Source organism: Dermacentor albipictus, chromosome 6 (genome assembly GCF_038994185.2).
Source record: "Dermacentor albipictus isolate Rhodes 1998 colony chromosome 6, USDA_Dalb.pri_finalv2, whole genome shotgun sequence".
Taxonomy (NCBI): Eukaryota; Metazoa; Arthropoda; class Arachnida; order Ixodida; family Ixodidae; genus Dermacentor; species Dermacentor albipictus.
The window spans coordinates 34,591,092-34,607,643 of NC_091826.1; the positions used below are offsets into that span (position 1 = coordinate 34,591,092).

The following is a 16,552-nucleotide window of genomic DNA, read 5'->3' on the forward strand; positions in this document are numbered from 1 at the left end:
ATATAAACTGCAGTGTTAAGCCCTCGTGTTTCTACCAAGCTTTTCTGTGAAGAAATGCAAAAATTCAGTATTATACCATGAACTACTCGTTGTGAGCAAACATGCTCCAGCGGATTAAAATTAAGGTAAATTTTGTAGAAGTCATAGATAGCCGTCGTTTGTGAGAGGCTTGTTGCATCACTGCAGGTATGGTATCCTAACTGAATTCTTATGTGCTATGTTTTTTGCATTTGTGCTTTTATTATTCACGTGAACTACGGCGGCAAAATGTAGATCCGTGCACGTAAAACCCGTAGTGGGCTGGTCTGAGCTCCTTCGGCTGGCACTATAGCGCTACCTCTGAGAAATATATTGTCGTCTAGAAAATAAGCTTTTCGAATAAATTTTTCCGCGAATGAAAATCTCGTAAAAATACACTTGTGGCGACCGCCATAAGTATACAAGCACAGGCAGTGAGAGCGAACAGACAGAAACACTGCAGAAGGCGCTCGGACGCCGCCCGAACTGCACCAGACGACAGGCGCGAGTCCGTGCCCTCATGTCACGCGAGCGGCGCTCGAAGCACCTCGTAGGTCGTTCGCGGGGCTAATAGAAGGGACATAGCATTTCTGACAGGTAAGTAGTGAGCGGGCGGTTTTCAAGAACGGAAATGCAAGCGAGACAGATGACGATTATTCATTGCAGACAAGATACACCCAAAAGTCTGTAAACTTTTTTAAAAGTGTAATGAAGTGATCACAGTGGCCGAACAAGGAATTATGTCAGGCTGGAGCCGATGTTTCAAAACTGTCTTGCAAAATAACTTGTCATTTGACTTGACCCTCCCTAAGACGAGCCCTCTTGTTGAAATGTTGGCCGCAGCCTGAGAGACGTCCGTTGTTTGACTGTTGCTGGTCGCCTTCTCGGTCCTGTGTCTTGCAAAACAAATGCAGAAAGAAGTTTACAGGGTGCCATAATAGCACCAGTGCCTCAAACTATGGATGCTTCCCGGTTTTGCATTGTAGCTCACTATCTTAGTATTACATTATCATTGCAGGTATTAATGGGGCTGGTTGGTTCACGTTAATATTGAGCATGTGCTGACTTAAAATAATATAGCTAATGCAGACACGCAGCTTTACAGGACATGCTTTCTCCTGTGAACTTGAGTGTTTATCTCTGTTATTCATGTTGTGCTTTTCTAAGTCAGTGCATTCTCGAGTTCAATGTTGTCATTATTTCTGCAAGTCGTCCATATTGTTAATGTTATCAAGAGACTGACTTGTTTGAGAGCTGGCAAGATGACAAAGCGCAAATGCTCTGTAGGCCTCATATTTGATAACATTGCTTTGCTGGAGTGTCGTAGACCAGCAGTGAGCAAAACGTTGTGTGAAATGTCAGAAATGGCAAAAGAAGCGCGCGGTGAGTCGTTTCGTTCAATAACAGTGTCGCAACCATCACTGTTGGGAAACTGCGCAGAACTGCTCAAGGTTTACACATTTCTTATTTTGCTTGTGACCCTCAAGGCACTGCGCATGTAGATATGTGCAGGCATGATTTCGCAACGCAGTCTGAAACACGCAGTCTAATCAAGTTGGACGAGTAAAACAAAGTTTTTCGTTTCTTCACATTGAATAAACATCACTCTCAAGGCTATTGCATTACTGTGTAGGAACCAACGCTACTAGATTGTCAGAGTGAACATGCATTATGGTAAACACTAGAGGCACGGGAATATTGGTTCAAAGGTACTCTCCCGGCAAGATATGTTATAAACTTTCTTGTATGAATGCGTGTTGTATGGTTACCTTTTGTTGTGATAGTCATTGTATAGACACTCCAGTTGCTCTTGCAGTGTTGGCATAATGTCTCGGCCACGTAGAGCCTGTTTCAGGCAATGAAAAGAACGTAGAACTGGCATCGCACATACTCCACAAACAGCATGCCTCTGTTGAACTTGATGCACTATGCTGGACCACTGACAGGTCAATGCAGCATAAAAAAAAAGCATCGTGCACCAAAGGCAATGCTTCAAAAGATGCTGGCCATGGCGTATCTAACGGTATAACCGTACATGCAAGAAAAACGGATGCATCAGTGCTTCTCTTATTTCAGTGCACGGTGAGGCTGAAGACAACCTGCCAAGCGTACTTCAACACCTCCATACGCCACAGCACACACATACACCATAGTACAAACCTCTAAAGCTAACAAATAAATGTCCCAGCAGATCTACTGCAAAGCTATTGCTTCACTTAGAAAACCTTCCTGTGATGGTTGTTGCAAAATTTTTCGCTTTTGTCTCTGTCTTGTTGTGGCAGCCTGTCTCTTGCAGCTGTGCTGATCCTTCGTATACCTTGATAAAGTTGACCTATTTGAACGCTATTGCAGCGCAGTTCCCTCGCCCACGTGCCCTTTTATGATCGAGATGTGATGTTCCCGGTTGTTTGGAGGAAAGTTAAGCAAGATTGAATGCAATATACATGCAGTATCTCGCGCTGTTATGTTGCCAGCCAGCAGCACTTCCATCAGGTTGTGTTGGCAATTGTACATTGTTTACACATTTGTGCCGCGAAAGGAAAAGCGTGCTTCGTGCGTCATTAAGGTGGTTCGAAAACTTGCAACTTTGTTGCCGCTGGATGACAGGAATATAATTGTACAAAAATCGCAGAATACCTATTGTTAAGGGTACCTTATTGTTACACTGAAATGAACGATCAGAAAACAAGGTTCATTGTTCATCGTCAGGCAGGGAGTTCCTGTTAAGAAACGTTTCTTTGTGTTGGTTCGCACTGGTTCTTCTGAACTGCAGCTATGTCTTGGAAATCATAGATTACAAGTAACACTGACCATCCCTTATGTTACGTGCACACCTGGCCACACTTGTTTTCTTTGTTTTTCTTTCTTCTCTCACTTGTTTTCAATATTTTTACCAATGGTAGAGGAAGCTGCGCAAGTGTTGTGCGAGTTTCGAAATCTTCAGCCAACCTTACAGATACATGCAAGAGGCGTCTTTTTGTAAGCCTGTGAGCTTTACCGAACAGCACTATACTGGTTGAGACTTGCTTGGAACATGGTATCGATCTCTGGCTGGCTATCACTCCTCTAGCACTTCCAATTCCAGGCTTGTAAGTTTCATTTTAATTGCCTTTCAGTGTGACACGCAAACAGAAGTGGCCATACAGACCCAGTCACAGAGCCACAAAAGAAGTCATCTTAATGTTTGGGGACCATAGCAAAGCACGAAAATTCCTCGTCTTGAGGCCATTGGCTGCCTTTTTGATTACGTGTCCGCCCCTACTGAAAAACAGTGGTCTAGTTTCTGAGAATGGCGGATGCATGGGTTTGTGAAAAAAATTACCATCATCTGCAGAGGTCAGCACAGGAGTGTGTGACTTGTATCACAGTAGCTGGGACCTTAGTCATCCACAAATTAATGCGAGAAGAATTGTGTAGGCCTTTTATGGCCTACAGTATGGTCACGTTTGCGATTGAGGACAGATTAACTTGATGCCTTCTCTAAGGCAGTAAATGCTGGGGTGTGATAGCATTCTGCATCATAGAAAAATTTTGATTCTTAGTCGTTATAGAAATCATTTGTTGTCTCCTTTTCCTTTCTCTTTTCTTTTTTTTTTTAAGTCCTAAGAGGGAGGGGAAAAAGAAAGTTGTGGCTTTGAAGGGACTTTAAATAACAACATTAGATTAGTTTGTATATGTAAATTAATTTTTTTAAAGCTCTATTATTTTTTTCATTTGAAGTCACAGAAAAGGTTGATTATTAGAGGAAAGAGTGAAGGCAAGCTTTCCCCTTTCTGAATTTTCTGACCGAGCCGTAGTGCCAGCTCGCTAGTGTGATGTCACAGATTTCAAAGTATTTGTTCATATTGGGGGCAAGAGCTACCGCTGGAAACAGTGGTGCTGCCATCGGCGTGGCGTGGCATGAGGGATCGGGTGGATACAGCTGGCACGATGGTTACATTGAAAGAACAGTAGCAGACTGAGAACAAAAATTTGAACACCATTGTGTGCCGACATACATACATGTATATATGTGCACACGCTCAATCGCTAGCTGCAAATCCGTGCAATTCCTGCATTCATACTTCAGGTTTCGTTGTGCAGGCAGCTTCCACAACCTGAATACATTTTACATCGTATTCTCTTGCGGATTGCTTCTTTCATGTGAGAAGCCGACTCGGCAAGCCTTGTTGCAACAGTCGTGCAGTGGAGTGTATTATATTTTGTCAAAAGAGAATGGTCCCAAAACATTCTATGCATTCAGTTTAGGCAGTGAATAACTTGCGTGTTTTTGTGGGCAGTTAAAGACATGAGCAGGAAGGTGCCTCTCAATACTAGAATCGACTGGCAACAGCAAAACTACGCAGAGCATGCCATGTTATCCTTCTTACCACGTCGACGAGTTGCTCCAGAAAATGGCACCGCTGTATGTTCGGGAGCCCATCGCAGGCCATTTCAGTGCTGCAGCAGTTCTTGAAACATGCTAGCTCAAGTCCTTGCCTCCTTTGGAATGCAGTGCATTCCTTCCCAAATGGTAAACGTTCAACTTGATCCGAGTAGACATTGTCAAAATCCGTGACGTCACAGTGGCTGGAGCGGGAACATAAAGCTGGCGTTGCCACTCAACTTTTTTGTCTAATCTGACTAACCAAGACGTGGTTTACTAATGCAATTTAATATTCCTATTTCGTGTCCCTTTATAAACTGTATATTATTGCATAGTGGTTTGCACCGAAATGTGAAGACGCTATTTGGTGGAGAAGACAAATTAAACCGGCACCCACCTTATGCTTGAGCTTATACTATCAGCCCTCCGAAGTGTAACAAGTTCAATGTCTGTTAAGTAACACGTTACCAGGCTTTAAATTCAAATTGCATTCATTGTTGAAATAAGTGGAACACTTTACTATTTTTAAATCTGAAAATTAAGGAAAGTGATTCTTATTAGGATAATTATAGCATTCCTAAAGCAGCATGGCCTCTTTGTTGCTGCCGTTGTCCCCTAATGACACCTCATAATCAACATTGCAGTCATCTGAATCAGAGTTCATAGGAAGTTCTCTAACTTTTCGATAGTTCAAAAGGCACTTGGGCTTCTTGCACCGCCAGTCTGCCCTGTCAGAAAACAAGTGATGCGAGCAACACTGACAGTTGATAAGCTTTGTGAGGCCATCTGTATAAAAACAATACCTACCATAAAATTTTTGTTTAGCCAACTTTCTGGGTAGATTTCACAACTAGGCTGTGGATATGTCTCACATTTACAAACTGGTATCTCAAGTATAGCCAGAAGTATGCACCAACCAGACAAGTATACTCAGGTGCCGTGCTTAACGCGTCAGTGTGCATAATAGGGCCTGCCAAGGCTATGGCAGAGCAGTTAATAGTATAGTTAGTATAGTTAGTCAGTAATAGTTAATAGCAGTTAATAGTATGTCCACCAAGAAGAACCAAATTGCTCGCTGCCACCAGCATTTCCTGTGCCTCTCCCACCACCGTCATAATTAACAAGAAAAAGGAGCCATGGATGAAGGCAGTGCCAAACTGAAGGAAGCAGAAACATGACAGGAATGCTTGTCATTAGTCCATTGTATTTCCATCTCTTTTGCATGGCCTACCCAGTAGCCAGGTTGCAGTGTCTGTAAACAAAAGGAGCCACATTTCCTTTTCCCTCACCTCAAGCCTAGAGAAAGGACAGAGAAGAAAAGAAGAAGGAAATGGAGTTGGAGTGAATAAAGAAAAAGAAGCAAGGACATTCCCGCTTCCTGTGCATTGTTTGAAAACGAGGGCAGTTGCCTCAGTAAAACCAGAAATTGGGAGTCAGCACCTTGTAGGAGTGTGTTCTTAATTCGTCTTCCGTGTCTTACTAGGAGTAAAATATGGGGCTTTCTGTCCTCGGATTGGTATCCCCCTGCTAAAGACAGTCCTCACAACATAGATCAAGGTGTAATCATTATCTGGGCAGAATTTTGCAAATGCTTCTTTCTCATTTGCTACAGTGCCTGGTCATATCATAAGAAGCCAACAAACACTGACACCAAGGACAACATAGGGGAAATTACTTGAGCTTAATGAATGAAATGCAAAGGTTGTGGGATCGTTCCCCACCTGCGGCAAGTTGTTTGTTCATCTACTTTCATTTGCATTAATTTATCGTTTCTTTATTTCATTTATTAAGCACAAGTAATTTCCCCAATGTCGTCCTTGGTGTCAGTGTTTGTTGGCTTCTTATGATATGACTAATAAAAATTTGGGCCCCTATTTTAACCCCCTTTCCTCTTGTTTAGGGCCTAATCATGTAGCATGTTCAAGGACTGCATTCTTTATGAGTGGTGCCGTGGACACCATGCATTTGTGATATCGAACATTTAATCGGCTTACGTATGCGGGGAATATGCAATGTTACTTCAACAACTAAGGTTTTCCATGGTCTTTAAGATCCATGGTCCATGACTGCTGCTGCTGACGTTAACCTCTATTTCGGTAGTGCTAATCAGCAACTGTGCGTCACAGTTTCCATGGCACTTACACTTTGAGTGCACTTCGCAGACAGTGCAACCACTGTCAAATAGCCATTGTTCTGCTTGTTTCTGTCTGCTAGCCACTTCAGTTGTGTCAAACGATGTACAATTCAACTCCACATCACTTTCAAATGCAGTTGCAGTTTATTGTCACATAGGTGGCTTTTCAGTTTCCTGGTTCATGTTGTGTTCCATGAGCAAAAAGAATCACATAGCTAATCTTGGTAAGGTCACATGCCTTAACAATTATTCATGCAGTTGTACAAAAGCACATGGTTGTCACTGACTCAGAGCTCCTTATTTTATCAATACATCTTATTTTTTTCTTTTCGCCCTTCCTTGATTTGGATCTGACAGAGGTGCTGCTGCGCCATAAGTGCTAGGATTAGCCACTCGGTTCAATGCAAGATAAGAAAAAAAGAAGGCAAAATAAAATGGAATGTTTCAAAATATGGATCCAGACATAATGACACATATGCATTTGGTTCAGCTGTAATATGAAAATGTGTAAAGATTGTTGTTGTTTGTAGGCTTGCTGATTCAGCAGCTTGAATTGTTTACACTTGTCTTCAAGGTAGTCGTCTGGACAGAGCCTGTAAGAGTTTTGTTGGCAATAGTGACAGTACTGCCAGTTATGCTCACTGGCGCAACTGTTGTGATGGTAGCGAACATTACTGTCACCACTGTGAAAATAGTGATTACTGTTGCTATTGTGACAATGGCAATTATTCCTGTCACAATTGTAGCAATAGCGATTATTACTGTCACATCTGCGACAATAGTTCTGTCATTACTTCAACAATAACGGTCAGCAAAACTATAGATATCAGTGCACACATGAGGCTGTCATGGCATACACACTTCTACTTGCAATCTTTTTTTTAATGTAATTCATCTGTATTTTTGTATTAAGAATGACTAAATGAAAGAACGAGCATCTGTTTGAAGCCTTATAAACACCTTTCTTGTTTTGCTCTTCTCGCTACCCAGGGCGGACAAGCAGAATGATGAGCTGGCGACAACGGCTGGTCAGCGGTCCAAGTCCAACTTGGCAGGCCTGCAGTTGGACGGCCAGCTGCCAGGAGGTGACCTAGATATATACTGTAGCCGTTATTTGCCATCATGATCTGCCAAAGTGTCCTTGCAGTCGTGTCCTCTGGCTGCGTATGCTGACATAGAAAAGGCTTGTTGCTGCCACAATTTGAGTCGCAGACAATGGGTATTGGCATAGCAAAAGGGCATTTCAGCAAAGTAACTGATTATGGAGTAATTGATCATGCCACCTTCACCAAAATGTGGCACAAGGATTAAAGAAACAGTGGAATATATTTACAGGTTATGCACAAAAGACAGGGCAGAGCAGGCAAGTCCCTAATGTCGCCATCTTCCACCCCAAGCTCGTGCTCTACTTCTTCCACCTTGCTTCCAGTGTTGCAACAATATATTTCTAATGAGACATCCATCCAATTGTAGTAATTGCTACAAAGGAAACCCATAGGGGTTCCTCGAAAGAAAAGCTTCGCAGTAGAAGAAAAATTCGTCCTGGTCTGAGAATGGAACCCAGGACAACTGCCTTTCCGGGGGCAGCCACTCTACCATCTGAGCTAACCATGTGGCTAGCACATGGCAGGGCGCAGTCGGATTTGTCAACAACTCGAAGCAAAGGCAACACCTGCGCTAAGTACATCCGCATCCTGTCCCTTACGTTCGTCAGTGTAACACTAAGCGCAGTATAATCATCAAAGGCAACAGTTTGACGTTTGTTCCTTGCTTTGGTTGCCATCACGCATTAAGCCTACAGCATGCCTTTGGCAAAACTTAGCACCATTCAGTTGGCGCAAGGACAACCACACTGCACATGTTGCCTTGGTGATTGCATCTTTAATGTGCTCATTGCCAACAGTGGCTCATGTGGCTTGAGTTGATCTTTGAGAAACGGATGAAGTTTGAGCCGGTTTTATGAGGGGATCGTGAACTGGTCCAGTGCATATTTGCCCTGGTGAAGCAAGTGCGAGCGGAACCGTCAAGAATGTCAGAAGCTTGCGAAATTGCAACCACATTAGAATCTTGAATTGTGTGTTTTTAGCAGGTTCGTAGGTGGCTTTCAGACTACGACACTTGATTTCATACATAGCCCACAGCACTACAAAAGCTAAAGAGACTTTCTCATTGGCGACCACAAATTAGCATGCCACGTATGAAGGAAAGACAGTTATGCATCATGTATTTTGATGTCACATTAAGTATCATAGTATTATATAGCAAAATATGATAAACTTATTACAGGAAAGGCATTGCATATCTGAACCTGCCACCAAACAACAGAGTGGCACGTTTGTGTGACTGCTAGCCACAGAGCACCACTTATGTTTGCGACCAAGACATAGTACATCGCATAGTAGAAGTACAAAGGTGCACAAATGATAAGTCATTTAACGTAAGCTTATGTCTACAAGTTCTTGTACGTAAAGTTTTTATTTTGCATAAGACATCGCAAACCAAAGAAGCACTGAATTGCAAGATGCCTGCACGAAACTTCTATTGACGGCACTACTTCCGTATCTTAAATTAAAAAATTGCATTATGGGGTTTCACGTGCCAAAACCACTTTCTAATTATGAGGCACGGCATAGTGGGGGACTCCGAAAATTTTGAGCACCTTAACGTGCACCTAAATCTAAGTACACAGATGTTTCGCATTTCACCCCCATCGAAATGCGGCCGCTGTGGCCAGGATTCGATCCCATGACCTCGTGCTTAGCAACCCAACACCATACTAAGCAACCACGGCAGGTACTTCCGCAGCTTCTACAGCATCAACTATTAAGTATGAAGCAGAGTATAAGGGCACAGAAATAGAATATATGTGAACGTGTGTTGTCCGCTTTCACATGCCATCTATGTCATTGCACACTTCATAGTTAGGAGTGCTTGTGCCGGCCATGTTTCCATACCAGGAACTTGTCTGCTGTTGGGTTTGTTTGTTTCTTTCTTTCTTTACCAAGGTCTTGGGCACTGCATTACTACAATGGTTGTGGCACCTTCCTGTCCTTTGGTGCAGGATGCCTTGTAGGGTCAGGATCCGGGGACGAGGCACAGGCATTGGTTGGTGTCGGCAGCAGTGGAAGCAGAAGCAGCCGCAGTGGCGGGAAAGCGGAGCAGGATGGCGGGCATCCTGTTCACCATTGAACAGATAGAGCTGATCCGCAGGCTTCGGGCCTCGGGCATCACCCGGGATCAGGTGGGTGGGCTCACTCTTCATCAAGGCTTGGCGTGACTCATTGGCTAAGCACTGCGTACTACACGTTGCGTTTACTCAGTGTCCGACACAATGGGAAACAGGTCTGAAGGATGGATTCTCTGAATGTTGGAACTTGTCAGAACCCGATGCCATCTGTTGGATGCTTGTTGGTACGACAGATGGTGCATCAGATTGCGCACAAAGTCGTCTTGTGTGTCTTCAGGAGAGGCATGTTGTGGCACGGCATCCAATACAATGTGTAATAACTCTCAAAGATTACTTTTCTGACTGTTGGATCTTGTTGGAACCTGACAGAAACTTGCTGCATGCAGTTGTTTATGCAACTTGTGTTGCAGCGGATGACTTGCAGAATCATACCATACGTCTTTTGCTTAACATGATATATACAATACACGGGGCAGAAGCCCATTGCACAGCTTTCATGCTGGTGCTGTGTGTGTATAATCTTTATAAGCATAACAGTTTTGAGACCTTTGTTAAATTTTTCAAAAAATAAGTGCTCATCTGTAAAGCTCAACTTGTAATAAAGTGGAAAAATTTTAGAGGTCCCTATTGGTTCATCTTAGTTTGAGTCTCCATGCCTAACTTCTTTTTTTTCCCCACCTTTGACAATCTCCTGTGTGAATATGCAGTTGTTAGTTTATGGTTGTGTGTGTGTGTGTGTGTGCTTCATTTTCGTGTTTTTTTTGTTTTTGTTTTTTTTTCTGCTTAGCAGTCATTTGAATTTCAACTTTGCCTTTCTTTTTTGGCCTTGTCGGAGTGCTGGTGGCGATGACCCTTGAGCAGCCGGATTGGCTCAAAAGCACAGTTATGGCAGTCCCAACCCTGACTTTCTTTTTTGGCCTTGTGGAAGTGCAAATGAAGATGGCCTTTGAGCAGCTGGATTGACCCAACAGCGCAGTTATGACAAGCCTTTGCTTTTTTGGCCTTGTCGGAGTGCAGGTGGCGATGACCCTTGAGCAGCTGGATTGGCTCAAAAGCACAGTTACAGCAGTCCCAACCCCGACTTTCTTTTTTCATTTTGCGGGGATGCAAGTGAAGATAACCTTTGAGCAGCTGGATTGACCCAACAGCGCAGTTATGGCAAGCCTTTGCTTTTTTGGCCTTGTCAGAGTGCAGGTGGAGGTGACCATTGAGCAGCCAGATTGGCTCAAAAGCACAGTTACGGTAGTCCCAACCCTGACTTTCTTTTTTTCATCTTGCGGGCATGCAGGTGATGATGGCCTTTGAGCAGCTGGATCGGCTCGACATGGAGTTGGGCAGCGCGGCACCATGTCCCGTGATGCCCGCGCTGATGCCGCGCGGGCGGTCCAACTATGGAGGAGGTGGGGGAGGGGGAGGGGGTGGCGACTCACATGGGGGAGCAGGAGGAGGATCAGGGGGACACAATGGGCTGCTGTCTTCTTCGGCGGCAGCCAGGAGCTTCTTGGCCAGTAGGGAGCCGCCACAGGTGGGTGTGCCACATTTGTCTTTGACATCGCTGTTGCTGCCAGCTTGTTCCAAATGCAGACTTCACCTTCGCATATATGCTGAACTCGCTTCTTATGCTCAATCAAGTCTTGTGATGATGAGATGGCTGTTTGTATTGTTTCAAGTCTCATACCCACAAACTGAACGTGAGAAACAGGTGATTCGTATTTGCCAACCTGAGACTTGATTCGCTTCTCTCTAATGCACCCGATGAGCAAATTGCCGGAGTGTGCACATACCGTATCTGCTTCCGCCAACTAAGCCAGCCATTTATGGCACACTGAGGGTAACATTCAGAAATTGTTTGTTCCACTGTGTCAAGTCTTTGCACCATTGTACATTCACATGCACTGTTGGTCGTGCACCGCACACCTGGTGACAGTGCCCTGCTCTGCACCAGTTGCAGAATGCCTCGTCAAACGACTCGGCCACTGGGGACTGCGGCCCGCACAACGGCGAGAGCGTGGCCTCCCCGCCGACGACGACAGCCGCGAGCAGCAGCGCAAAGCTGCCCAGTGAGCTGACCATCATCCCGATCTCGGCCAATGCGTCGCCCCAGGGTGGCAACGAGGATCACGGAGGCTATGGCGGCAGTGGCGGAGGAGGTGGAGGAGCCTCGTCAAACATGTACCCAGCGGGTGTGGTTCCCATGCAGTACCTTATGAACCCCCACGAATTCCTCCAGGAGGAATCGGGGGATATCGACGAGCTGAAAAGGTCAGCGTACCCACTCGTCCCACCGTAAGATTTATTCAATCCATCACCCTACCTTCTCTGTCTCTGCTTAGTCTGGGCCTTCATTCTCTGGCTATGCATGGCGTTGCTGGACACAGCTCTCTGCTCGCTTTCGCTGCTCCCGTGTGACAGGTCCAAAGTCCAGTCCTCATTTGAACAAGCGAAAATGTTTGCAGCCTCTCTACCGGCACTTCCGTGCAACTGAAAGGAGGCAGACCCAGCATCCGAGCTTATCAGTTTGTCACTCTGCATGGACCAACTTTTATTCAATAGAATTGCTGAGCAGCCCAGTGCCTCAATGTGGCATGAACCGTGATTGCGGTGAGAGATTGACGTCAAAGAGTTTCTGAGACAACACACCCGACATCACGAGTGTAGCTAGGAAGTCCCTACGGCATCCATCACCGTAGTAAAATTTTCATTTAAGCTCGAGAAAGCTGCCTTATCATATTTTAAAGGGATCCAGTGCAATGACAGGCAGCTTTTCAAGTTTCCTCGCACTCCAATAATCAAAACTCAATTCTAGGACAATCGATGCGGTAGCACCACATATGTATTAACACAGTACAACTCACGATCTCGCATTGATTGTTCATTTATTTACCAGTGTGTTACTGCAACTCTGTATCTAGTAAAATCCCTTCTTTTCTCATAGATGAAAAGTTTTTGGCCACCCTCCTCTTGACGTTCAAACTTGAGATTAGCCTAAATATTCAAATGTGCCCTCTGCTTCCTCAATATGGGCAAGCCTCCATTGACATTAAAAACAATCTCCAGTAACCTTCATCAATTCAATTAGCAGTCAATCCCTCATTTGAGTTCTTACCGAGGCATAACTAGGGATCCTGAATTTGTTTTCAAAGCGTGCGTAGGTGTTGACACGTACACGAGAGGGCTGCAAGGCATTCCAAAAGACTCAAATGGCATGTAAGATGCTATGTAAGGCCTGGTTCACACAGCCGTCATCCAAACCATCTGATCATTGTCGTATCACCGGCATCTGACACGAGAGACAATTTCCTAGCAGGGTTCTTGTCGAAAACAGGACACTGGCAACTTAACGTTTCAACGGCTCTTAACGTAGCTGATGCTACTCAACCTCCCCTCCCCCCCCCCCTTCTTTCTTTCTTTTTTTTATTTATTTTTTTTTTTTCTAGAAATGGGCAAGGAAAGGTTCTCTCCTGCCTGATGACAGTGCCGTGACAATGATGGACAAGGGTAGATGATGGCTGTGTGAATCATGCCTAGCAGTTCTGGCAGTACAAGCTTGCTTCGCTTAGTGCCTTAAGAACAGTGCAGCTGCCTTTAATGTTCTGAGGAGCTCACTTTCTGCATCCTATCGTTGTGTTGTTCGAAACCCTATAAGCATTTCCTGGCACACCAACGCCCTTGTTTTATCTTTAAGCAGTTTGCTTAAGGTGCCACATATTATACAGAGACTGACAAGAAAATTTCAAGGGAGCTAGGTTAGGCGATCGATTGCTCCTCTGGAATACCAAATAAGTGACCCTTTTCGGCAGTGGAGGCTGGCACGTTAGGTGGGGGGGGGGGGGGGGGAATTGCCGTAATATAACCAAGCCGTTTCTTTGTAATGTCATAAGTTGTGGAATTACATGGCCAAGCTTCTTTCATTCATTCGTTCACTGATTCATTCAATCACTCTCCTACTATCCAAATGGCCCACAGGCATTTCTCTGAGGTGTGCAGTCGTAGGATATTGGTGGCGGTACTCTTGAAGGGTGACGGTGTTGGCGATAGCAGTGATGGAGACGGTAAGGTGCGTGCAAGCACTGCTTGTGGATTAACGGAACCTCAGAATCAAAGTCTGTGTCGGTACACGATGTGGCAGAGCCCATTTTGAACCGATTTTGATTATTACTGTGGGGTAAGACGTACTTTGGCAGAAGTGAGAGCTAGTCTTTCACAACTGTGTTTAGTGTAAAAAGATTTTGTGGAACAGATGCAAAGGAGAACATCGATATTGTAACAAAAAAGTGAAGTAAGCTGAGATTCGGTTTTGTTGAAGACTCACTAGCAACAGTACAGTACTCATTAGATGGCATAAAACCAGTGGCTTGGCTTTGTCTGAACTCTGAATTTGTTCATTTGTTAACGAGGAAAGGTTTACTTTATACTTAACATGCCATTCAAAAGTAAAATAAAGACTACTGCTGGGATGCTTTTATAGCCATTTTACTGTATGAAAATAAAAATAATAATAATAAAAAAAGACCTAACTATGGGAAAATACTGTGAAATTGACGACATTGAACAAACATTGTGATCTCAGTGTTTTGGGAGTGAAGCTCAAGAAGGTAAGCTTAATCTTTGTCTTCCCCACATATTAGCCATATTAAAAAAAAAAAAGAAAGGATGCTGAAATGGTAACTTGCCAGTCTAGCCAGCATTCAAGAGAAACCACAGAAGCTAGAATCCACCTTTCTAGCCTGGATTTGGAAGCATAATCCATCATGCTAAGCGAATGCGTAACAAGTACAGCGTAGACCTGAAAATGATCTGAAAGAATAATCCACTGGGGTACCCTGAATTTGAAAATGCATCCCACCAGTCTAGCTTAGATCCAGAAAAGTAATCCATCAATTTAGCAGGAATGTGAATAAAAGTATGTTCGCCACTATTAGTCTGAACCCCAGAATAAATCCACAAGAGTAATCCACCAGGCTGACCCGCCTGTTTCTGACAGCAGTCGAGTAGTAGTCTATTCTTAACTTTAAACACACACGCACACACACACACACATCTTGAATGTGTCATCCGTCAGTCAAGCCGAGATCCAATCCACCAGTGTAGCATTTTTCTGAAAAGAGCATGGTTTCAAGTTTAGCCTGAATCAGAAAGAAGTCCAAAAGAGCAAGCCACCAGACTAACCTGGGGTCCAAAGGAGATGCTAAAGTGTGTGCCACCGGTGTAGCTCGAATCTGTATGAGAAATTCAGCAGTGTAGCCTGAATTAAAAGAAGAAAAATGTGAAAGAGTGGTCCACCAATCTAGCTTGAATGGGTGTTTCCCTTCTTTAATGTTAGAGATGTAAATTATTATTACTATTAGTAATGTTGTTTTAGTGTCCCTTTAATGGCTGGTGCCTTGACAAACTCATAACAAAGAGCCTGCAGTTTGGATAGCTTTAGTGTATGCGTAGTTGAAGATCGACTGCTACATGACGTGTACTGTGAGCATAGACGTGCTATGGCAGCTGCCAACAGCTAAGTTGTGGTTCTTGCTTAGGCTGAATGCTCGTGATAAAACCTCAAACCTTGTTGACTGATAAGCCTGTGATAGCCCGTGATAGCCTGTGACTGATAGCCTGTGCTAGCGTAAAGCTATGTCATCACATGTAAGAGTTATCACAGCTGAGAGTGTGAGTGAGGCTGAAAGTGCTTTACTGTAGTCAAGATAAAAGTTGTCTCAGCAGAGGGTTATCAGTAGTGAAAGTGTGTTAGTGTGAAAGTGTATTATCACAGCCGAGAGTTTTGCCTGTCTAAAGTGTTTTATCGTAGTCGAGAATGAACTCATCACAACTGAGTGCTTATCATAGCTGAGTTACAAACAGTGCTGCCACAGTCAAGAGATAAGTCTGTTAGCCAACATGGTTTCACACTTACCGTTGTGCACCAACAAACTACCACAGCTTTCCTGTGGGCAGCCCCTGCGGCATGTTTTTCTGCGTGACATTCCTGTCATGCAAAGACTGTTTGAAAAGGCTTTCTAAATGCACTGTAGCATACTCAGGTCAGTCCATAGAAAAAGAAAATTCCCCTGAGGTACCAATGCATGCAGAAACTGAGCTCTGAAAAGTAGCCTGTCTCACTAACTTCTATTTTTTGCCTAACAGTCGTGTTTCAATGTATTGCATGAGGACATTGAGTTATTTTGTTATATGGGACAGCAGCAAGCTTTTTTCAAGGTTGAAGACTGGGCGTGTTGTCATAGCATGTTAGAGGTTGGATTGCACAACATTTTGACGAGACGCACAGAAGAGGAACACACACTATAGAGTGCTCTGTGGTGTGTGTTTCTCTTCTGTGTGTCTCCTCAAAATATTGTGCAATCCAACCTCTAATAACCTTTTTTTAAGCTGTTCCATGCCCCGCTGCCTGTGCTGCTATAGATGTTCTTCTTTGCTTGCTGAATTGTCGGAACAAATATACAATGTCGTCTGCTTCCTGAAACCCTCATCCCCTCCCCACATTCTCCCCTATAGGTTTGTTCACACCTGGATGTTTTCAGAAGTATGAGGGAGTAGGAAAATACTCCCTTGAAATTCATTACATCAGCTCGATATCATTCATTATGCAAACTAGAAGTGAGGCGTGCAGACAGGACACAAGAGTAGAGAAGTGGACAACACGAACGCCGACTATCAACTGAAGGGAGCACTGAGGCGAAAAATGAAAGAAGACACAAAACTCATCTGCGCATGCTCAGGAATGGTAACACCACGTGTCAATCGGGTACACGTGCTGGTCTTGACACGTGGTGTTACCATTCCTGAGCATGCGCAGATGAGTTTTGTGTCTTCTTTCATTTTTCGCCTCAGTGCTCCCTTC

The 16,552-nt window shown here is 44.1% G+C and overlaps 1 protein-coding gene across 1 annotated transcript in view; it reads left to right on the forward strand.

Annotated features, from left to right (window-relative positions):
• LOC139047004 (homeobox-containing protein 1-like) overlaps nucleotides 1-16,552 on the forward strand; it is a 203,680-nt gene that overhangs the window by 157,327 nt on the left and 29,801 nt on the right. Inside the window, exons 3-6 of the mRNA XM_070520937.1 lie at nucleotides 7,509-7,603; nucleotides 9,580-9,759; nucleotides 10,994-11,230; nucleotides 11,633-11,991. Of these exons, the coding sequence (XP_070377038.1) occupies nucleotides 9,682-9,759; nucleotides 10,994-11,230; nucleotides 11,633-11,991 (674 nt within the window). The 5' untranslated portion in view covers nucleotides 7,509-7,603; nucleotides 9,580-9,681. The remainder of the gene's footprint in view (nucleotides 1-7,508; nucleotides 7,604-9,579; nucleotides 9,760-10,993; nucleotides 11,231-11,632; nucleotides 11,992-16,552) is intronic.